The sequence below is a fragment of the Zosterops lateralis genome (assembly GCF_965231275.1).
Source record: "Zosterops lateralis genome assembly, chromosome: 26".
Taxonomy (NCBI): domain Eukaryota; kingdom Metazoa; phylum Chordata; class Aves; order Passeriformes; family Zosteropidae; genus Zosterops; species Zosterops lateralis.
This window is the reverse complement of record NC_139786.1, coordinates 2290062-2313968: the sequence shown is the minus strand read 5'-3', so window position 1 is coordinate 2313968 and position 23907 is coordinate 2290062. Positions and strand designations below refer to the sequence as shown.

Here is a 23907-nt window from a genome sequence, read left to right as displayed (position 1 = left end):
AGCCCCCACATCAAACCAAGCACAGCCACCCTCCCTCCAATACCCCCTTCCCTCCCTGCAGCCAGATGTTGATAAAACTGGAGTCTGTGAGACTAAAACTAAAGGGAAAAGAGGGAAAAAAATATGAAAGGAAGCTCTGGGAATGCTCCATGTGTTTATTTTGCTTGCAGTACTCAATAAAACAGGCCATTCATTTGTGGCTGTTTGCAGCAGCATCTTCCCCTTTGCAGGGACTCTCAAAGCAGCCCCAGCATGGCCAATCCTCCCCTGGGACGTGGCCCTGGGGTGACCCTCCTTGTTGGGCTTGGAAAGAACTGAAATATCTCTGTGAGTTCACTATCACAGGGTCGAGAGCAGCAAGTGAGGAGCAAGAAAACAACTCACTGGCACTTGTACAGGGCTCAGCTCCTTCCCAGTTCTCTAATTCCCCCTCTGGGTGAGAGGGAAGAGCTTGGTCCTGGTGTGTGGAGCTCGTCCCCATGAGTGTGACAAACTCACAATGGGCTGATTATCCCCCTGTGCTGAGGGATGTGGCAAAAATCTCAGCATTTCAAATATAAATGAAATATAAATGTTGGAGGGAGGGGAGGGTGTTGAGCCAACCAGGCGTGGGTGTTATTCACTAACGTGAGATCCAGTTTCCCACAGCAATGCAAGTGACAGCCGGTATTGAGTGGAAATTGATTATCTGTGTGAAGCAGGGATTAAAAATAGCAGCTTTGTGTCAAACCCCCACGTATGTTTTGACTAAATCCTCGATAACAAGGAGAATGGATAAAGGATGGGGATTATAGGGAGAATGCCAAACCCCAAAAAGGCTGGATTAGAGAAGAAAAGGATTTGAGTGGGTGGCTGCAATTAATGATTGTCAAGTGCCAGCAGCTGGGACTGCTGTGGCTTCTTCTGGGGACGTCTTGTCCTTAGGTTTGCCAACCTGCCAGAGGCAGTGCCAGCTCATGGCCCTGCTCCCCTGAGGCTCCTCCAGCCCAGGAAAAGGTCCAGGGGCTCATGGCCAGTGTTTGACCCACCCGGTCAATCAGTTTTAATGGTCAGAAACTCTTCCCTTTAATTAAACACGGGACATTCCCAGGGAGGATGATGGTCTCAGAAAGGTTGTTCTCCCCTTGTGCCCCAGCAGAAACCCTCAGAATCCTCTGTGCTGGGAAATTAATGCAGTTTTACCACTTTTTTTTAATCGCAGTGTGCTTGGAATACACTTTTTTTTTGGTGCTGAGCTGCTGCCTCGGGGATGGTGTGAGTGTCCCAGCCCAGGCAGGAGCTGCAGAGCCAAGCTCTGCTCCAAATGCCCCTGTCTGCCCTTGGCCAGCCCCTCACCCCGCCAGGCTCTGCCATTATCACGTTTTATGGCATCCCCTGTGATCCCTGAGCCCATCCAAAACCACCCAGGAAATATTTCACCAGACAGGGCAGCGCTTTACAAACAAAATCATTTTATTGAGTTTTTCTGCTCCTACAGCGTGTGGCACATAAAGAGAATTAAGACACGAGGTGTGATGAGGAATGATGCATTTACCCTTCACTGAACAAAGGATTCATCTCCCCCAGGAGCAATGCCAGCACCCCTCTCTGCCAGCCCTGGTGTGCAGCCAGGGGTGACGTTGGTGACATTTGGGAAAATGGGAACTGAGGTTGACCTGAGGATTGTGGCTGATGAACACAGTCCTGCTGACCTGAGGGGAGGGGAGCTGCCTGCAAATTCTACCTCAAAATCAAAAATATTTGCTTTTGCCTAATTGAATCAGGGTGGAGTAAACAGCACTAAAGCGCTTCTTAACTCAGAGAAAAAAATCCAGGATGAGAAAGTGTCCAAAATCCACATCTGGCTGATAAAGATCAGCTGATGGAGCTGGAAAACCAGGACTTGGGATATTCTAACTTCATTCTTGGCCTCTGCAGCCAAGGAACCAGCAAAGCTTCATTTTTTAATTTTTTCCATAACTTGACCTTCCTTCAGGCCTTGGGCTGAGAAACTTTATTCTTTAAGGAAGTGCTGACAGTCTTAAGAAAAAAAGATTGGAAGCTTTTTTTTTTAGCATCAGCCATGTTTCTGTATTTCCCTTTCCCCCCTTGGGTCATTCTTTTTTTACTGGGATGAGATAAGAAATAGAGATCCAGTGGTCATGCAGGGCTGTCACCCTTTTCTGTAACATCTTCTCCCTTTTTTTTTTTTCTGAATCCCACCTGTGGCATGGCTGTTCTCTCCTCTCCAGATAACTCAGGGATGTCCTGGGGGATGAGCAGCAGCTACAAAGGGCAACTGAAGGAACTGTTCATGCAAATAGCTCTGGGGACACTTCAGATACAGGGGAAAAAAACACCCCTCCTGAGGAATCAACAGCATATTTTTTTTTAAATATATGACAAAAGGAATTATGGGGTACACACTGCACAAACTTCTAAGAGCTCATGGACACCTCTACATGAACAGGAAACCTCTGCAGGGCTGGGGCTGACCACGAGGATGGAGCTGCTGGTGGCTTGGAAGAGTCTTTGCCATCTTCTGCCACAGCTTTCCAGTGGCCACTGTCCCCTGTCCCGGCCACCTCTGTCTCTGCAGACACCTCCTCGCCCCTTTACCTCCTCTGCACACACCAAAAACTATTTTACACGTTATTTTACAGACCAAACTTCCCAACAACACGTCTCAGTCCACCTTCTCCCTCTGGAAACAGACCCGTAACAGCAAAAAAGCCACGAAAATAACATCACCTTGGGAGACATATTAGACAAAAACATATTTAACCACAAAACGGGTTTCTACCTTTTACTTACGCAGGAACAACTAGACCGGAAAGTCCCGCTGCTGCCACCGCCCCTCAGCAACCACTGAGACTGAAGGCCAAGTGCAAAAATTACTTGATTTAGTCCCATTTTGCTGTCCCTGCTCGTGATCACGGCGTGGGGGGTGGTTTGGGGGAGGGACAGGAGCCCTGGCTGTCGAAGCTCGCTGCCCGGCCGTGCCACTGCGGGATGGAAGAGAAATCCGGTTAAGCAGAACAGCAGAGATTAAATCTGGGATTATTCCCAATCCTTGCAGGAGTTTTGGATGACTAGCTAATAGGATAAGTAGCTAATATGATAAGTAGAGGACTACTGTGATGAGTAGAAACTGTTATGATAAGTAGATAATTATTATGATAAGTCGAAACTGTTTCTTGTTTACATTAAGTTGTATTTATACATTTTAAAACTACTGTTCATGCGATGACGTATTACTTGGTTGGTTCTTGTGTTCAGTGTGCTCTTTTTAGGAATTATGGTTGGTTACAGTCTAGTCCTTCATGGCCCTTTTTATCTAGTTCTTGCACTCTTGGTATTCTGTTTCTCAGCCTCTTCTTTCTTATTTTAGGACTGTTTATGTCTTAGTAACCTTGATGAATTCCAGAGGGTTTTGATAAAGATGACTAAAAATGGTTTGGCTGGAGCACACTGTGGCCTAAGGTGCTCAAATGCATTGCTACAGCACCGTGTTGTCCATTTCCTCTTCCTCAATACTCCCACCCCATGCCCATTCCCATTCCCATTCCCATTCCCATTCCCATTCCCATCCCATCCCATCCCATCCCATCCCATCCCATCCCATCCCATCCCTGCCCAACTCCTGCCCCGCTGTGTTTTCTCTCCTCTGCTCTGCAAGTTCCAATTTATGCAACACTCATGTTTAACCACTCAGGAGGAGCTGCTGAACAATTTACTTTATTGCTTTCTAAATCAATTCCCGATTGTGAGGATTCCTCACCAAAAAAAAAAAAAAAAAAAAAGAAAATAAACAGTGTCTGTGTGCGCTGGGAAGACAAAGGGCTCTCAGCTCTTCCCTGCTTTATTGCTGTTGTCTTTTTTGTTTAAAAATACTGTCTAAACTCAGAAGTACTTGAGTCTTTCCAGTCTGGTAATTTTACTCCACAGCAGCTCTGTCCACAGCATTGGAGACATTTCTCAAAGGGAAAATCAGATCAGAGACTCGATGGACGGAGCAAACATTTTTTTTTTTTTGCCATAGTTAAGGGATCATAAATTATTTGTCATCTGCCTTGGGGGCTATTATCATAATTCAAACCCATTATTCCTGAAGCTTTTGAGCACTTGCCCATCTCACCATCTTGTTATATTAAATTCCAATGACAAATGATAGACATCTCCCAGAGACAACGGGAGGCAGAATTTCCACTGCCTGCATCAATTCCCTCCCCTCCCACATCAGCAGAAACTCCTTGCTGGTTGATATTAATGTCTCAGCGTGTATGAATTTCATTTCTCTGGGTGAAAACTCACTTGGGGAACCAGACCTCACCCTTTCCTTGGCAAAGCCATCTCAAATGAAAACAAGAGAACAGCAAGGCTGAGCAGGGCAAACAGGCCCTTGCAAATGTTCCATGGGCTTGGAGTGGTTAAAAATTTGCCCAATTTGACCAATTTCTTTCCCTAAAGAGACCAGTCAGTGTAAAATAACTCACTGCACACCCATTGAACAGCCGGTATTTCATCAGGGCTGAGCAGAAATTAATGAATGAAAAAGCTGCTCCTGCCAAACAGCTGCTTCAAGGTAAGGAAACACTTTCTATGTTTCTCATGTCAAAAAAAATTGGCTAAAATCCCTGAGGAATTGATAATATGGGTACAATCTCTCTGTGAGAATTGCCAGTGAACAGATTGCAGAAATTACAACAGAAATGGGTTTTTGGCAGAGCCTTCCCCATGCTCTTTGCCTCGTGCTGTCTGCGTGACAATGACAGCGTTGCTACTCCAAAAATGTGATGAAAACCCCTCCAAAATAGGTCCAAACGAGCAGAGAGGAACCTGGAGATACTTTTTCTTCATTTAATTAGGAAAGGTGAGCCATGCATCGTGCAGCCAACAGTTGGAAACTGGAACCAGTTCAATCAAAATCAAACAGGGCCCCCAAGTCTGGAAGGGTTTATCTTTACAGACAAATTATTATTCTTCATTTTGGGCATGAGTTGGCTCTCAGCAGAGTTATCAGTTTTTTATCTGGAGCAATGTTTTAAACAAATAAATGCTCCCCTGCTGAACGTCAGAGGCACTTGGCAGCATCAAAGACGGGTTTTGCATCGCGCTGATGATGCGACTCTGCGATAGCAGCGTTTGTCTCTCACAGATAACAGGGAAAACCCCCATTTTCCCTTCAAAGCCTTGAAGAACGAGCTGTAATTTTCTTTTTCCCTTGGTGCACACATCCCTGAGCCTGGCTGAGGGGTGCAGGAATGCAGAGGGAACAGGGGTGGGGTGGCTGAAGCACCAGGGGAAGGAGCAGCTGCCAGCGAGGCCTCGGGGATGAACACTGGGAACAACTTGTGCTGAGGGGAAGAATTTATTGTCAGAACAACCCCACAAAGAGGGATTCTCCCTTTCTGCTCAGAAACTCGCCTTCTGAACATCTGTGTGAAGAGGATAGCGCTAAAAGCCTGTAATTAATGATTCATTTGCACATGTTCTCCATGTTCCCTCTTTAATGATGATGGTCATTAGAGAAGTGCAGTCATTATGGTTTGTTATTCACTGTTGATAAATATGGAGCAACCAAAGACATGACGCGCATCCGAAGCGTTTCCCTTTTCACTGGAGCCTTTTCCAGCAGTGAAAGGGAAGAGGGAGAGGCACCAGCTCGTGGAGGGAGGGCCCAAGATGCTGCTGGCACAGAAATGAGGGGTTGGGCCATGTTAGCCCAGCACTGTGGCTGCTGGGACAGGCTGGAGCTGCCCAGGTCCTCGTGGTGGACAAAGAATCATGGGCCAACACAGGAGGAGGCTGCTGGTCCTCCACAACCATCCACCCATCCATCCATCCATCCATCCATCCATCCATCCATTCCTCCACCTATCCATTATCCATCCATCCATTCGCCCATCCATTCATCCATCTCTCCATCATCCCGCCATCCATCCATCCATCCATCCATCCATCCATCCATCCATCCATCCATCCATCCATCCCTCCATCCATCCATCCATCCATCCATCCATCCATCCATCCCTCCATCCATCCATCCATCCATCCATCCATCCATCCATCCATCCATCCATCCATCCATCCCTGCTGTGGCAGGGTAAGGGGTTCAGGGCTGGCCCATCCTCCTGGAGCAGCACAGCTCTGGTGACATTTTCCTGGTAAATTCACCATTAACAGTGACTCTGAGCTGTAATCAAAATTTGGTGGGAGCTCCTTCTGCTGGCCAGAGCTTTCCCAAGGCACACCAGGCAGGGTGTTGGTTGGCAAAGAAATTCCACATTCCCACACTTTTCTCTCCCTTGAGTGGTGGGAGGGAGGTGGGACCCCCAACCACAGCACAGGGAGGTGGCAGTGCCTGGAGCAGCTCCGTGTCCCCACTCCAGCCACCCATCCCTCCATTTACACATCAAAGGGACAACTCAATCCAATTCCCTCGCCTTGGTCTGAGGTCAAGCACTCAATCAGGGAAGGCTCAGATGGAGCCAGAGGCTGTTATTGATGGTCAGAGTACACAGAGACCATCACGAGGATCAACCGGGAAGCAAATGCTCCATTTGCTGCTGCCTGGCACAAACGGTGAAGAAGGTGAAGAAGGTGAAGAAGACAAAGAGGAAGATGAAAATGATGGCTCAGGATGCCAGCAGAGCCTGAGTTCACCCCCACAAAGGGCGAGGAAGGGCCAGCAGTTCTCCCTCAACATCCTCAGGACAGATGGACAGAGAGCCAGCAGCCCAGAGAGCCTGGGAGGATGGAGCACAGAGACCCAGAGCTGGGATTACAAGACCAAAACTCCAAGATTCTTTTCAAAAATACCCAAAAACAACATGGAAAAGATGATGCAATGTCTTGTAACCAACAAATACCATTTCCCATTAATTTCTCTCCAGGAGCTTGTGCCTTTTCTGTTCAGTTTTTCTTTTAGGCTGCACTGGGGATTTGCAGACAGCAGTGCTAAAACCTAAAAGGGCAAATAAACACAGGGACCATTTGCTTGCTGGCTCTGTGTACCAGTTTGTGGCAGAAATACCAGAACAGATGATCAGAAAGGTTTTTTCTTTTCTTTTAAGCAGAGCTCCTGACCTGTGCACTGGGGGGGTGAAATGATTCACTCAGTTTTTTTTTCCAGAGTCTTGGGGGCTCAGCCATGGTTTTCAAAGTGTATTTTAAAAGGTGAGTCATCTTCCATGTCTTCCTTGGTTCCTCTGTGTTTCATCATAACAATAATGCCTTTTCTTACTTTTTCCTTAGTGATTTTCAAAAACTTTACAGGAGTTTTGTTTTTTTTTTTTTTTCTTTCTTTCAAAACCCCACCTGCATCTGAAAAAATCTGAAAATTGCAGCCTGGAGAAGGAACTCCTGCCCCTGGGTCAGCCATGGCAGCTGGAGTCACACAGTGAGGGTGCTACAGATGCCAAGAGATCAACTGAGAGATCAATTCCATTTCTGCTGGAGCCACAGGCTGGTCCCCACTCCCTGTGGCAGGGGGAGGTGACACATGGAGGAGAAGGGGAATGAAATCCTGGTGCTGCTCAGCCCCCAAAGGCAGAGTTAGCACTGCACACAAAGTGCACAAAGGTTTAATTCTGCTCTGACTCACCCCAGTCCTGCACAGCTGATCCCTGTGCTGATTCACAGCGGTGCAAACTGAGCCCACAGATCACCTCTAACGAGGGAGGGTGAATTTTCAAGTGTCCATTAGCTGATTTATCCACCTCCACCTTGTCCTAAGCTAAAATATCAACAGCCAGGTTTTCCTTTGTGTGTGATCGACCTGGGCTGGGACAGAGAGCACTGAGCACAAACCGACTTCTTAATCATACAATGGTTTGTGTTGGGAAGGAACTTAAAGCTCATCCAGTTCCAACCCCTGCCATGGACAGGGACAACTTCTACTGTCCCAGGTTGCTCCAAGCCCCTTCCAGCCTGGCCTTGGGCACTTTCAGCCACAGCTTCTCTGGGCACCCTGTGCCAGGACCTCCCCTCCCTGTGCCAGGACCTCCCCTCCCTGTGCCAGGACCTCCCCTCCCTGTGCCAGGACCTCCCCACCCCTTCTTGTTGGAGGAAAGAGCAGGTTTCAAAGAAAAGCACTAATTCACGCTGCTGTGGAGCCTCAGCAAGCTCAGTGTCTGCCTTTCAGTGCAGCTCAGCACTGAAACTTCAAGGGGAAAAATGAGATGCTTTTTGTTAAGTATTTATTCTGTGGCTTTGAGGGAAAATACCTTCTCAGCCCCAGATACACTGGGAGGTTTTATTGCCTTTATTATCCTATCACTGGCCTCAAATGCTGCTGCTTTTTGCTCATACTTGAAGTGTCAAAGGCGTGTGTGCCCTTTTCCACATCTCTCTCCTCCAGATATTATGACCTAAATCAGGCAAAGCCAAAGAGCTCTATAGAAGCGTGAGAAATTGGAGTGCAAGGGGGAAGAAAATGCAAGAGATGGTGGAAATGGTACCCAGGCATTTCAGCCCTATTTTATCATCTGGGGTTGCATCAAGTCAGTCTCTTTCTCTGGAGATGCTTAGAGCAATTACATTTGTTCTATTTATTCTCCCTCAAAGGCTCGGAGATGAGTCAACAGAAAAATCTTTTAGGATTAAAAATTGAAACTTGAAATAGGCAATATCCCTGGACAATTTGTTCTGCAATCAGAGCAGCATTCTCTTTCCTTACTGCTCTCAATCTCTAATTTAAAAAGGAAAAGGAAAAAAAAAAAAAAAAAAAGAAAAAGAAAAAACCCAAAATGTACCAGTCACATCTGTAAATACAGTTCTCCTCAGTCTTGCTCGCGAGCTCAAGGAGCTATTTCGAGACAATACAGAAATACATGTTTTCTAGAGTTCATTTCTGGTGAGAAAATTCCCTCAGCTCCACTCAGAAAATCCCAGGAGAGAGCAGAACTCTCTGAAAGCCTGGAACCAGCCCAGACCCACACAAGCGCAGGAATGGAAAGAGAACCCCACACACCTCTTTGAAGGATTTCTTCACCTCCACCAGCGGGTGCCAGTGGGCGATGGGCTTGCGGGGGTAGGCCAGCATCTCGTTCCAGTGGTCTCTGCCCAGCCCCTCTGCATTGACCCCCACACGGCAAACCCCGATGATCTCGTTGTGGCCCACCCTGGGGAGAGGCAGAGAAGCAGCAAAATCACCATCCTGCCCTCCCTCCATCCATCCCTCCCTTCATCCATCCATCCATCCATCCATCCATCCATCCGCCCACCGATCCATCCCTCCCTCCCTCCACCAATCCATCCCTCCATCCATCCATCCATCCATCTATCCATCCATCCATCCCTCCATCCATCCATCTTTCCCTCCCTCCCTCCCTCTGGCTGCCCACACCTCTCCTCTCCTCTCCTCTCCTCTCCTCTCCTCTCCTCTCCTCTCCTCTCCTCTCCTCTCCTCTCCTCTCCTCTCCTCTCCTCTCCTCTCCTCTCCTCTCCTCTCCTCTCCTCTCCTCTCCTCTCCTCTCCTCTCCTCTCCTCTCCTCTCCTCTCCTCTCCTCTCCTCTCCTCTCCTCTCCTCTCCTCTCCTCTCCTCTCCTCTCCTCTCCTCTCCTCTCCTCTCCTCTCCTCTCCTCTCCTCTCCTCTCCTCTCCTCGTGTCTGCCCCAGCACTGCCACCACCACAGGTAATTACAGCACTTTTTCAAATTATTTCTGCAGGTCAGTCCGGACACAGAGGTGTGCGTGGTGCTCTACAGCAAGAATAACCCCAGGTTCAGTAATGCATAATTCATACACACAGTGCTGCTGGACTGACATTATTTGTTTTCTAAAATGGGTTGCAGGACAAATAAATAACCAAGAGGGAACATGGCACTTGCTGAAGGAAATGCCATAAAGCAAGGACCGGCTTTGCCAAACTCGTTATTTTCCCATAACCATAAATACCAATGTCACCGTGGCAATAAATCACCAGAGGCTGGTGGATATCTCCGAGCTCTATGGAAAACAGTGTGGAAAATTGCATTTGAAGGGGGGGAAAATCTGCACCCAATGGGATGCTGTGCCCTGCAGCTCCCCAGAGCCTCCCTCCCACCTACCGATCATAATCCATGACGGAGATAAGGAGGCTGACTTGATCCATGTTCTCGGGGGGAATGTCAAAGATTATTGCTTCATTGTAGGTGGGATTAAGTGTGTTTTTCTTTATGGTGGTTTTCTTCTTTTTCAGCCTTCGCCCGTCACAGAGCAAAGACACTTTGACATAGGGATCTAGGGAGGGAGAGAGAGGAGAAGACCTTTTGTTGATGGAAGTGTGTTTTTGTTACTTTTGCAATATAGAAACGGCTCTATCAGAGGATGGGCTGTGAGCTCCCATGAGCCAGAATTGCTCTTCAAATGGACTTTTAGAAAAAAAGTTTGTTTGCAGACCAGTGAAATCCTCAATTTCTCACACTGGTGTGGGTGGTGACCTGAGGTTCAGGCACCAGAGAACCAGCCCTGCATTTTTATGATTGCAGAAAGGCTGAGCTGACTTCACCTGAAGTCTCAATTCTCAGATATTTCACATGGCATTAAGCTCCAGCTGAGCTGAAACATTTTCTGCAAAGGTCTCTGTTGTTACTGCTTTTTCTACAATTCAATTCAAATACTCTGAGGTTGGTGTCTGGAAAAAGAAAGTGGGTTTTATGATGAAAACCAGAATTCCATCATGCTGAATTTGCAAATCAGGTCTTTGAAACTGCAAATACAAACAGCCTTCAGGTGGCTGTGATCCTCAGGTTTGACCACAGGGAAATGCACATTCCAGGGGGATTTATCCAGCTGGCCCAAGATCCTCTCCTGATCTTAGGGTGAAAAAGTTGATTCTGCTTATAAAGGATTCCAAGAGATCCAAGTGTCCAACCCAGGAGATGGATCAGAGCTCTGGCCCTGCAAACCATCCAGTGGGATGGGAAACAAATGACAGTTAATTCTACTTTAAAAAGTTTTGTTTGCACCTAAAACACAGACAAAGCTTTTTCAGGTATTTATGTGATGGTTCACCCACCGTCTACTGAGATAAACTGAGGGAAGAGGAGGAAATGTGGGTGCAAGAGGGTCCTCCCCAGTCACCAAACACCCACCTGAGTAACCTGTGATGTCCATAGCTTTGAGATTCCTGCATTTAATGACTGTTAAGGTGAGGCGACCTGCAGTTGGCAAATAACAAAGGGAAAACATGATCTCGCCCAGGTCCACGCTTTCCTTCAATAAAACAGAGAACACATTTTGTTGGAAAGGTGCAGAACCAGCCAGGTGCCTCCTCCCCCATCCCCAGCATTTCCTCTGTTCTGTCATTTGGAGCAAAGGGCACTTTACTTTGGGGTGATTCCAACACGATTTGGCTAAAAATGAATACAGAGAATGGGAAAATTAAGTTACACCTTCACATCTTAGTTGAGGACAATCTTCCTCTGCCTCAGTGGAATCTGTGCTTCCTATTGAACCTCCCAGCTGTGCACAGCTAATGACCAGCTGAGACACTCCTGCTGCACTGCTCACACAGAGGAGATGGGATCTCTCACACCAAATCAATGCAGAGAGGAAATCAAATTAGTACCAAGTCTTGTCTGAATGCACAGTACGTGTCTGCAGTGCCTGGTTCCTCCAGGAATGTGACAAACACAGCGAGGTGACACAGAGATGAGCTCCTGACACGCAGCAGTGTCGTGTTCTCTGGCTGTGCGCTGCAAAAATCTCCTCAGAAACTTTCCATGACAAGCCAGTGCCATCAGTTCATAACATCACAGCCTGGTTTGGGTTGGAAGAGACCTTGAACATATTCCAGATTCATATTACTGAATTCAGTAATAAAAGTTTGTGACTGACAATGCCCAACATTCCTGCACAAAATGAAAATGTCTTGGAGAAACACAGTGATTTTCTCTGAAGTTGGGAGTGAGTTTTTGGGCTGGGGGGGGCAAAGCTTTAAACCAGAAAACAACCAAGAAGGGTCTGTTGAGCTTTTAGTTTGTGACGTGTCTACATTTGGACAGCTCTGAGATGCCCTGAAGGAGCTGGCACAGTGTGAGTGTGAGTATAAACGGGGAATTAACCAGCAGATGGCACTCAGAAATGTTTGGTGCTCTTGGATCACACAGAGGCCAACACAATTTACTCTTTTAGTGCCCCATCAAATAACTTTTATCCGTGGCTCTTAGCACTTCTTGTACCTGCAGCTTCATTGACTACACCCCCTAAAAGCCCTTTCCATCATTGCCTTGCCCACGGGAATTCAGAGAAAAATAATAAACAAACCAAATGTCTTATTTAAACTAGAAAGAATCATTATCTGAAGTCAGCAGAAAGATTTCCAAACACCTCCTAAAAATGGATTTAAAAAAAAAATAAAAAAAAATCTTATTTTCTACATACAGATCCCACATCTGTAGAGCAAACAACCCGTTTATTTTGGGAAACAGTGCGTTTGATTCCTTTCAATGTGATATAATGATCTGCTGAAAAGAAATTGTCGCTGTTAGGAGCAGAGTGATGGAACTAGAAAGACAAGTAAATGCACTTAAAGCTTTGCTAAGTGTTAGGGGAATAGATCTTGTTGATGGATGAGGGTTTTTGCCAAATTATTTCCTGCTCGTTCTCAGGTAAGGCAAAAGATTAAATCTTTATTCCACTTCGATGTGCAGAATACTAATGAATATTATATAAAATTTTGATTGGGTCTGTTCTTTCATCCATTCTTTGTTCTTAGTTGGTGCGGGAGGGACGAGGGCAGGAGACCTTGGACAAGATGTCAGAAGAAAAGAGCAGCCCTGTGTGAGATGCTGAGAGCACCCTCTGGACACGATCTCATCTTCTATTCCTCTCCTTGCACTGAGAGAACCCGTTCAGGGTATAAAACGAACACAAATTGTTCTTTGACCTCATTGTATCAGGTCAAGAGATTTTTTTTTTTCTTTGCAACCATAAAATACAAGGGAGCAAAGTGTGTCCTGTGGGTACATTATTTTCCTGCAGATTATAGACATTGGGACATTTCCAAAATTCATATCAGTACCTTTTAGGAAATAATGGAAGCTCTGAATCAATAGACTTGAAACCAAAGATGTTTCCCTGATTCACAAGCTGTAGAGTCATTAATTAAGCAGCTGAGTGCTGGCTATTTGACCAGCTCAGTGCTTAAGTGTGTCCCTACCCTCTTACCCACACCATTGATCTCATGCATTATTAGGCACCCAGAGCTTTCTGGGGGTTTTATGCAAACTGTATTTACCCTTCTCAATTTTGATTAAGCAGAAATGTCCTTGGCTGAGATGTTCCAGGAGCAGCACATTCCTCAAGAATGGCATGGAGAGGATGAGGGGATGGAGCTGGATGTTTCTGTGGCTGCTGAACATCAAATATTGGGCATGGGGTTGGCTCTGCTCCCCTCACACCTTCTCTGGAGGCTTTTCCCTCAACAACCCTCCTGCTGGTCTATCTCCACCTGCTTTCATGGGGGTTTTCCCCCATTGAATGAGATTATTTAGCCAGGAAAACTTCCCCTATTGCCTGCAGAACCAACAGGCAGGTTCCTCCAGGAAGCATCAGCCCATCAGGTGCACTTTGCTCCCCTTCCAGCAGCCTCTCTCTGGGTGAGGGATGTGCCTGGTGCCTCCTTGCCTCTCTGCCAGCATTTCTGCTTTCATCTCCATCCATCAATCACAGCAGCCGTGGCTGTTTGCAGCTTGGGAGCCAAGAGAGCTGTGAGCACCCTGCTAACTCCAACTGTTGCTTTTCCTCATGGTTGATCCTGCTCCTCCTCCCCGCAGCCCTGCCAGGCAAGATGCTCAAAAGGCAGCACAGCAGCAGCTCCCAGAGCTGCCCCAGGGTGCCTGGCAGGCACCATCTCCATCCCTGTGTGTCTCCAGGCTGGCCAAAGCTCTCTGTGCCCTCCCAGGACAGCCCCAGAGCTGTTGGAAACCTGGAGACTGAGAATTTCAGGCTTTCTGTGCTAAAAGGGACTGATCCTCAAGCAAACACTGCATTTGAGCTGAAGTCATGAAACAGGCTTCCAAAATTGAGTGATAGCACTGGAATTGTGGGTGTGTAGTTTGAATAGAAGTGTGCAATGCCACAGGGTGTAAAATTTAGGATTTAAGGTCTTAGTATGTAGTAATATAGATAAAGCAATATGGAGGATTTGGGGCATTGGCTGAGTTTTTCTTCCACCTTCTTCTTCATGGTTTTGGGTGGTTTTTTTTCTAACTGGGTGAAAAGGTCCCCATTGTAGACCTTGAGTGGTCAGCTACTGGGTTAAAAGTATAAATAATACAGGTGCCATCTCGTTACTGGGTAATTAAAAGACCATGGAAAAAAGTTAGAGGCAGAGACATTTTCTACATTGTTGGCTGGAGCTCACAACTCGTGTTGTGATATAGATATATAGATATAGATAAGAATTGATAAGGATTAATAAACAACTCAGTCTGAACACAAGAGAACTGCATCTCCTGTGCTTTAAACACCAGAAAAAGAAGATAAGAAAACCAACACTGAGCCACCTTCCAGGGTGATGTGCTGAGCACACCCCGTGTCCCCTGAGTGCCCTGGGACTGTGTCCCCTTTGGGGACAGTAGCACAGGACACGGGGCTGGGCACATCTCCTGGACTTCACAGAGCTGTCACAAAGTCCTGAACACCCTGCAGCAGGAGGATGAGCACTGGTGGGAGTCACCAAGGGCTGGTACAGCTGGTGGGGAACACAGTGCTGGGAAAAAGAGCACCATAGTTATAAAACAAATGTCTTCTGGCACTGCTGGCCACAAAAAATATTTATGTTTGACAGTTCTCTCCTCGGCACAGAAAGCAGGGGAGCAAAGGTATGATTTGAGCTATGAGGGAAGCTGCAGGACAGATTTTTTGCAGATTTGTGGCGTTCTGCCAGTCACCAGGAAAGATGTGACAGGGCCCACGCTTCCAGCCACGGGGGTGGGGATGTCTCATCTTTCAGGCTCAGAAATAACAATGTGAAATGACAATGACAACGGTTGATTTGGTGTCCAGCTGCAGAGCAGGTCAATCGTTCATTGGCCCCGAGGAGCAGGCAGATCCTCCTGGGAGGGCAGTGGAGGAGCAGACAGTTATTATGGAGAGGTTAATGTCACTGCTCTGCACTCGGTGATCAGTGTGGGCACTTGGCTTCTCCTGCCAGATCCCTGTGACACGGAAGGGACTGGGACTTGTCCTCTCTGAGATTGGCTTCTCTTCCAGAGGGAATTCAACAGAACTGCTAAAAGACCCAAATGCAGCTCTGGAAAGAGCTGCCAGCAGCACATCCAAGGGGTGGTACTGGCCCCTCTGAGCTCTTCTTTACTGTGACTATGTGATGCTTTAAGATTTTAGCTTTTACATTTTTCAGACCCTGTACTGCATTAGTGCATAACTCTGAACTCCATATGGAGTTTCAGACAGGTCTCTTCAAATTTTGGGCAGATAAAACAATCTTTCAGGCCTGAGAACCAAACACACTCTCTGCCCCAGGCCCTGAAAAGTGTAAACAAAAGTGAAACAAACTGGGGGAATACGACTTCATATAATAATCCTAATTCATAGCCCTAATTACAGAAAACTACCTAAAGCCATGAAGAAGAAGGAAGAAGAAGGTGAAGAAGAAGGACTTAGTCAATCCCCAAAATCCTCCATCTTGCCCTATACATACTACTATATACGGAAATCTTAAAATCTAAATTTCTATAATTCCCACAATTATCTGAAGCTGTAATTGGACAATTAACCCCTGACACGCAAACAGACCAAACTTATATCAGTCTGAGAAAATCATGACCATCATCCATCTTGGGTGGCTTTTGCCACTGGGAGGCTTTTGCACTGCCCAAGGTTTTATCTATTGAAAACCTTTAAAAAAAATAAATAAATACCCACTTTATTCTCTTTTAGCCTCTGTTTTAGGTTGCCACTCCAAGGCATCACTGTGCTGTGGGGCTAACAGGAGGCAAGGAACCCACCAGCTGGGAGCAGGATTTATCCCTGGGATGAAGTTTTGACCCCCGTGCCCAGCAGACACTCACCGTGGTGGCGTACTGGATGTCCCTCCAGATGGAAGTCTCCCGGGACAGGTCCGAATCCTCGAACAGATTCTCCAAGATCACTTCTCCTATCATGTCGTGCCTGGAGAACCTGTCAAAGTCAAAGACGCTCAGGTGGAGCTTCCTGCTGGCCAGCTCCTCGTGGGGCACGGGGAAGTGGAAGGACTCATCAAAGGTGGGGTTCAGGGTCTTCCTGTGCACCCGCGTCTGGAACTTGCGCTTGCGGTCGGGCAGGAGGTAGATCTTCACGTAGGGGTCCGAGCTGCCGCAGAAGTCTTTGGCTGGCAAGTCAAAAGCCCTGAGGATCCGGACAGTCAGCGTCTCGTTCTCGTAGTCGTACTTGAGGGTGAAGTTGATCTTCCCGCAGGTTTTCTCCGCCTCTTTCTTGGGGTCCTCGGTGTCCACGGTTTTTTGTTTGTAGAGCTCGGGTTTGATGCGGCCGATGCTGGTGGGCTGCTCGGCCACGGCCGGCGGCTCCAGGCCGTAGTCCATGCTGGACACGTGCATCTGCCGGGGCAGGTGCCTCTTGAAGGAGATGTGCCTGCAGGGGGAAGACACCGACAGCTCTGTGGGTTTCCCAGGACATGGATCTCTCTGTTGGAATCCAGAGCTCATCCCCTTGGATGAGCTGGGACCTGAGGAAGGGAGTTTGAGGGTGTGGAGCTGGTCCAGGGGGTTTGGGGACCTTGGCACAGAGCCCAGGAAAACACTGGGTTTGATTTTAGTCCATGGGAGAGGCTTCCGACACTGAGAGAGGAACTACAAACCACCAAGATGTGAAAATAGTAGTTTAGCACAGCACAAGATGAAAAATTTAGTAGTTTTAGGGTTCATAGAATAGAGGTAAGTGGAACTCTCTCAGCCAAAAAAAAAAATCTTTTTTTTTTTTTTTTCTTTTTATTTTTGGTGAGAGAACCACGACCAGTTCAGAACCTGAGGCTTTATTCGTAGAACCACAGAACGGTTTTGGGCTCATCTCATTGCATCCCCTGCCCCGGGCAGGGACACCTTCCCCTAGATCAGTTTGCTTCAAGCCCTGTCCAGCCTGGCTTTGCTGGGCATTGCTGCTTCCAGACTTTTCCAACAGACTCATCAGGAAGTGATAGATAATTGTTGACAGGGAGGGAGGCACAGCCTCGTCCAGAAGCATCTCTTGCCTTGAGCTCTCCTCCAGCACAAGCTCTATGTAAGCAGAGCTTTATCTCAACAAAGCATAAAAGCTTTCCGTGGACTGAGGGCATTATTTCAGATTATCTGGTGTCTACAAGAGCAGTTTATAGAGTTATTTAACCAAACTAAGAACTCTACAGCCAGAGCATTAGCTCTCAGTGATACGTGGTGCTTGGCAGGTTCCTCAGGGGTGTTTTGGATATTTTGGACAGGGTGAGGCTGGGCTGTGAATCAGAGGAACCTGCCAAGGAGAAAGTGGGTTTGAAACCTGCCCACGTACAGCCAAGTCTCACTTTGTTTGTCCTAATTCAGACTGGCTGAGGGGTTTTTTCCTCCTCTGTTGGAAAGGTGTAATAAAAGCAGAAGGAGCCTGAGCATGCAGAGAGGTAATCAGCTGCTCAAAAAGCAGTGTGGATAAATAAAAGAGTGTGGCTCACAAACGCGGGTGGCACCGTGCTGATCTAACTCAGCTCCTTCAAACAGAGGGCTGCCACTGGTGCCTCACTAATCCTGCAAAAGGGCAGCCAATTTTCTGAGCAGAGCCTGATTTCCCTGCCACACTCCTGTGCACATCCCAGGCACGGCCAGCGAGGCAAACAGAAGTGCTGGGGCACAGCCAGAACCCTGTGATCCTCTTTCCTGTCCCCGTTTCACTGCCTCCTGTGTCAAGGAGAGATGCTGCATTTCACAGAATGGTTTGTGTTGGACAGGAACCTCAAAGTTCACCTCATTCCACCTCCTGCCACGGGCAGGGGAACCTCCCACTATCCCAGGCTGTTCCAACCTGGCCTTGGGCACTTCCAGGGATGGGGCAGCCACAGCTTTTCTGGGCAAACTCTGAATAAAGAGCCCCTTTCTAACATCTAACCTAAATCTCTCCTCAGTATCCACGCTGAGAGGGTTTGCACAGCCTTTCCCTGACTTCCTGAGGCTGATGTTGATGTCTCTGTCCCCATCTGAGCACAAGCACCGAGCACAGCTGGGTCTGGCCCTCTGCAGCCAGCGATCCATCAATTGTGCTGATTTAATTGTTTCTGCCAGGAGCCACAACAGCGAGAGAGAGCCAAAAGGTCTAATTCTGTCTGACAGGGCACATCATTGATACTTCAGCCTGCCTCTCATGTTGGAACAAAATTAAAGTGGCCAAAGCATGCGGGTGACTTGACACAATGAGGTCAAGTTGCAGTAACAGGGATTGAATCCTTGATTTTTTAAAAGAGCCACGGTGAGCCAGTCTTAACACATTTATTGGTTTATGGCCAAGCTTTGGACAGTAATCTGGTGTGTAGGTGCTCTCTTTAGCGTCCCTGATGGTATCTGAACCTCTCTGGTTCCATCCAACAGTCCTCTCATCTCTGCAGCTGCTCACAGAGAGTGTCCCTGCTGAGCATCCCATTCCTGCTGAGCATCCCATCCCCACCCAGCAGAATCATGGAATACCCTGAGCTGGAGGGGACCCACAAGGATCATCAAATCCAGCTCTTACCCCTGCACAGACACCCCAACAATCCCACCCTGTACCCCTGAGAGCAGCTTTTAAATGCTCCTGGAGCTCTGGCAGCCTCAGGGCTGTGCCCATTCCCTGGGGAGCCTGGGCAGTGCTCAGCACCCCCTGGAGGAAGAACCTTTCTCTAATATCCAACTCAACCCTCCTGACACAGCTCCAGCCCTGCCCTGGGTCCTGTCCCTGTCACAGAGAGCAGAGATTGGAGCTGCCCCTCAGGGAGGAGCTGCAGCCCCTGATGAAATCCAAGCTGAGGTTCTTCCAGGCTGAGCATCCCATCTGCTGACCTGAGATATTCTAGAATAGGTGGGTTTATTGCAAGGGTTGTGGGTAGAGAGGGCCTTTTGCCTTCAGCCACCAGCCTGGGCTGGAGGGAACCCCAAAGAGAGAGGGAGAGAGAGCGAGAGGGTGTGGGGTAAGAAGAGGGGAGAGAGAGAGCAAGGGGCAGGGTCAGAGTTCAGGGAAAAGAGAGCGAGGTCCTGGTTCCAATCCATTCTATCTCCTTTTGTGATGAATATTCTAATTTACAGTGACCAACCAATACAAGACACAAAATCCTATAGAATCTACACACAGCCTATACAAACTACTACATTACCATGTGTTATATTTTAAACTCTAAAAACTACTCTTTAGACTTTTCTCTTTTGCTACATTGACCTTTGGATCCCTCAGCCAGCAGAAAGGTCTTGTTCAATCCAAAGGGATTCTCCTCCAGCTGCCCAGGCTGTTGTCATCAGGTTATAGAGTAACTAAGACTCGGTATCCTACAACTCAAAATAAACTTCAATTTTTATTTTGATTCTAGGTTTCATGTTTTCAGAATCTTTTGCTAAGCAATCATATTTATAAGGTTTCCCTAATTCATCTTCCCCACGACCATCCCATTATCCCATTATTATCCCATTATCCCATTATTATCCCACCATCCCATGACCCCAGCCCTCACCTGGTGGAGGATGCCGGCTCCGTGGTTTGCCTCTGGATCCGCGTGCGCCGCATGATGTGATCCTTCATGGACATCTGCACCTCTGCAGGGATGTCTGGGGACGTGTGGCTGATCTTCACGGCCGCCTCCAGGAAGCTGATGGCCCCCGCGTCCTTCAGCTTGTCTGCCATGCTGTCCTTGTGGCCTGCCTCGCTCCTCAGCACGGCCAGCTGCGAGGAAAGGGTCTTGTTCCTCCAGGGAACCCAGCAGAGCTTCCAAAAGAGAAAGACAAAGACTGCCACCAGGGCCAGGCCACACACAATGACTATCACCGCGAGGAGGCTGACGGAGAGCTCTGGGGGAGAGAGAGAAGGACAGCGACAGGGAGGGACAGGGGAAGGAGAAGAGAAGAGGCAGATGGTGAGAACTTCATAAGGAAAAGGAAGAAATGGTCCAAACTGAGTTAAATCACAACTAATGGAGAGCTCGTAGAATATTCTCCAAGTCCAAGTGAGCGCTCCCTGACAGGCTCAGGACACACCTGGGGAGAAAATGGGTGTCTCCATATGGGCAGAGATGTGAAGTTTTACACCCCGATGCTTAAACTGGCTATAAAATACCATCCTTGGTTTGTTTCTGTGGCATCAGCAAACCGCTGAGTCTGAAATCAAGGAGGTCTGTACGATTCCATTACAGAAACCAGAAAGTGCCTTTTTGCTTCGTGTCACAGCTGCTCAGGCACAGGAATGAAAAAAATCCATCTGCCAGGCTCCTGGAAGTGGATTGTTCCTGTACTATCAGCACCCACATCTTGCCCAGATGTGCCCACAGGGAATAAAAAAGTAAATATCAACACCAAGGGGAAAATAATCACAAGCTGCTGATGCAGAGAAACCAAACATAGCAGGAGTTTGTAGAGAAAATGCTACACATTTTCCTCACTCTGAGCAGCACAGGAGCTGCGTGTGTGCTCTGATGCTCTGAGACACTTTTACCTCATGTGTGGTGTATTTTAGGCTTTTTCTGGAAAGGGCTTCCATACGTGTGGCTGACGAATCAGGAAAAATGGAAGATATATATATATGTGTGTGTGTATAAATATATATATATAGATACATACATATATATACATCATCCAGGCTGTGAAATGATTCACAGCACTGCACAAAAAGAAAACACTGGCTATTTTTGCTTCCTTTCCTGCAGTGTATTAATTCCCAGATTCCCATCCAGACCAAAACTCTGAGAGATCAGGATCCCAAGGAACAGCAGACCCTGATGGTGGAGGCAGGTTTTGTTCTGCAGTGTGGATAATTCCACCATGGGTTGCTTTCAGCTCATGGACAATTCCCTGATTTCCTGCTCTGGTATTTGTAGTGCCCAGTAAAGCCACACTCCTTAAATTACCCAAGTGCAAGTCAGGACAGAAAGACAAACAAAAAACCACCCAAACCCCTAAAAGTTTATATGGAACAAACATTACCTCTTACCCACCCTATTTATGTCTATTTTTGGACCATAAATGTTTTGTGTGAGATTAAATTCCCCACCTGAGCCCCACGGTGGGTGCCCTGTGCATTTGTGAGTTGAGGAACTCCCTCTCTGTGCCCCATCACAGCTGCTCCAAATGTGATTCCTGATGTGCTTTACCTTAAACAGGAGCCATAAAACACCTTCTGTTCCCTTTGATCACAAGTTTATTTTTGGAAAGATGTAACAAGGCATTTATTTAATCATAGAATCACAGGATGGTTTGGGTTGGAAGGAATCTTGAAGATCATCTCATTCCATGGGCAGGGACACCTTCCACTAGACCCACCATCTAACCTTGCCTTGATGTTAAGCCTCAGAAAAATCTGTGAAATATGAGGAAAGCCTGGGGTTTTAATCTTGAATAAATAGCTGAATTTAAAAATTATGGGGAAAAAACCCCTACAATCGCAATAAAACAACAAACCTCCCATCCACCACAAGTGAACCACGACAGCAAAGTGCTCAGCAGCACATTTGTATCACCAAATTTTGCTCTCTGGGAACGCAGCAGCCACTGCAAATTTGGGATTCTTGCGCCAGCTCCCAAAAGTGAAATCTCCAGGCAGCAGCAGCAGCAGACACAAAATGTGACATCCACACCCCGACAAGCCAGCCCTGCACAGTGCCTGGGAAGCCATCTGTTGTTCCTGATATCCTGGAGGATTTTGTTTTTCCACAAAAATCACTGAGCCCAGCGAATCCAGCAGGCAAATCTCCCTTTGGCTGGAAGGGAAGGGCTGGAAGGGATGGGATGAGAAGGATAAACGTCACCCAGAGGTTTTTGCAATTTCTCTGTCCCTTCCCAGCCTCCTGTACAGGCCGTTTATTTTCTGTTGTGGCTCCGAGGTGGAAACACAGATCGCTGCTGCGGTGAATAAACAGATCTCATTCTCACTCAATAATAAATAAGGTTGTACCAGTCAGCAGCAGAACCTCCTCAGAGATTTGCCTAAATATATTCTCACCAAAGCTGGGAGCACAGAGGTTCCACTTCCCTACCCTTTGAGTTAAACATTGGAATTGTGCCCAGGAAACTCAGTGTCAAACATCCATAAGAAAACTCAAGAACCTGGACTTTTTTGCAAATACGTCTGTGTTGGTACAGAGGAAATCATTGCAATGCAGAAATCTCTCACTGCTGGGAATTGCTGCGTGACAGAGGAGATTTTTTAAAAGATATTTCCACCCCTTTCCAAGGAGTTTTATAGGCTGGGTGTCTCTGCCAGCACAGCAGGCTCATTAATGGAAACCATCAGAAATAATCAATTATCCTTTCAGAAAAACCTGTTGCCTGCTTGAGAAAGATCCTGGCTCCTGTCACTCCTTGCAGGGCTGGCATTCATAATGGATCTGACAGGATTCACAGATACTTTTATGCATGACCTCCTACTCCTTCCTCTGACAGCTGACACAAAGCAGGAGTGGAAGGGAATCAGGATTTTACAGACAGTTTTTAAGCATCTGCCTCCTTAGAATATTGAGTTGTTTGAAGATGACATTGAATTCTCCAAGAGTTTTTTTTTTTCGTGACTTATTAAACTTAAATATCAATTGGACAGAGTTGGCTTTCATTGATTTAACGAGATTTCTCTTAAGAATTTGAAAATACAAGGTATTTTCTTTGAAAATACCTGATATTGAAAATGCTATGCTTTAAATGTCCTTTAACTTACAAGAAAGTGTAAAAACAAGATAATTCCTCACTTAATAGAAAATACCCTGAGACCAGAGGCTGGTTTGATATTCCTGGGATGGCTGGAGGTGAGGCCAGTTCCCCCAAAAGGGCACCAGGGGAAGAATGAGCTCCTTGGTTGATATTATCCCACATTTTTCAAGGTTTGGATCCAAGGTGTGGGGAAGAGAGAGGAAAGAGGGATGTGAGGAAAGGCTCTGTCTAATGCAGAGACAGATCCTCACTGCTCACAGGGGAGAGTCACATCATCATTCTGTCCCACCTGGGGAAAAAACACGACAAGAACGATGTTTTTTTATTCTGGTTTATTCTGTTATTTGCCACTTTGTTATCAGGTAAGTGCTGTGGTACAAGAGCAGAGCAGCTCCAGCCATTCCTCACCTTGGTCCTGTCAAACTCAGTGCTCATCCTCACCCAGTTCCCATGGGGGAAACTGGAAAATAGGTCTTATTGCAACTTGTAATTGAGAAGATAAAGCTTAAAAGAAGGAGGCTGCAAACACAAATTCCCATGGCTGTTTTCCAGGCTGCCTCCCCCGGGAGCCAGAGCTGCTTCCCTGAGGAACCTTCGGCTGGAAAATGGGAAAATTTGGCTGCAGGGACAGAGCTCCCCCTGAGCAACGGGGAACAGGGAAGGGATGGACATGGACAGGGACACGGACGTGACAGGATCCAGCCCTGGGAGTGCTCAAAGCCAGGCCAAAACCTTGAGCAACCTGGTTTAGGGGGAGATGTCCCTACCCAAGGCAGGGATTTGGGACTAGATGGTCTTTAAGGTTCATTCCAACCACTCAAGATTCCACGATTCTGTGAGTTTATGATCTACCTGCCCATGCTGATATGTTTAGGATAACCCATCGAGCTTATATATTTATTATATATTTATTTTATAACCCACTTGTTACCAAAACACCACAGAAAAGACCTGAAGGTGACAATGATGGGAACACCAACAGCACAAACAAGACCAGATTCTCTCGATGTCACCCCAAACTGATCCTTTTTCTCCTTTGCCTTGACTTCTTGGTTTGTGTTTTGTAACACCCAAACCCCTTGCCACTG

General features: G+C 47.1%; 1 protein-coding gene across 2 annotated transcripts in view; it reads right to left on the bottom strand.

Annotated features, from left to right (window-relative positions):
* Positions 1 to 1481: 1481 nt before the first annotated feature.
* SYT6 (synaptotagmin 6) overlaps positions 1482 to 23907 on the bottom strand; it is a 36682-nt gene continuing 14256 nt past the window's right edge. Inside the window, exons 2-7 of one of the 2 annotated variants that reach the window (XM_083878573.1) lie at positions 19642 to 19975; positions 16001 to 16559; positions 11057 to 11177; positions 10031 to 10202; positions 8954 to 9104; positions 1482 to 2984 (exon numbers count right to left, since the gene is read on the bottom strand). In XM_083878573.1, coding sequence (XP_083734699.1) covers positions 2913 to 2984; positions 8954 to 9104; positions 10031 to 10202; positions 11057 to 11177; positions 16001 to 16559; positions 19642 to 19975 — 1409 coding nt within the window. In that variant the 3' untranslated portion in view covers positions 1482 to 2912. Of the gene's footprint in view, positions 2985 to 8352; positions 9105 to 10030; positions 10203 to 11056; positions 11178 to 16000; positions 16560 to 19641; positions 19976 to 23907 lie in introns of those variants that run through there. The other variant, XM_083878572.1, reaches the window with a different exon arrangement.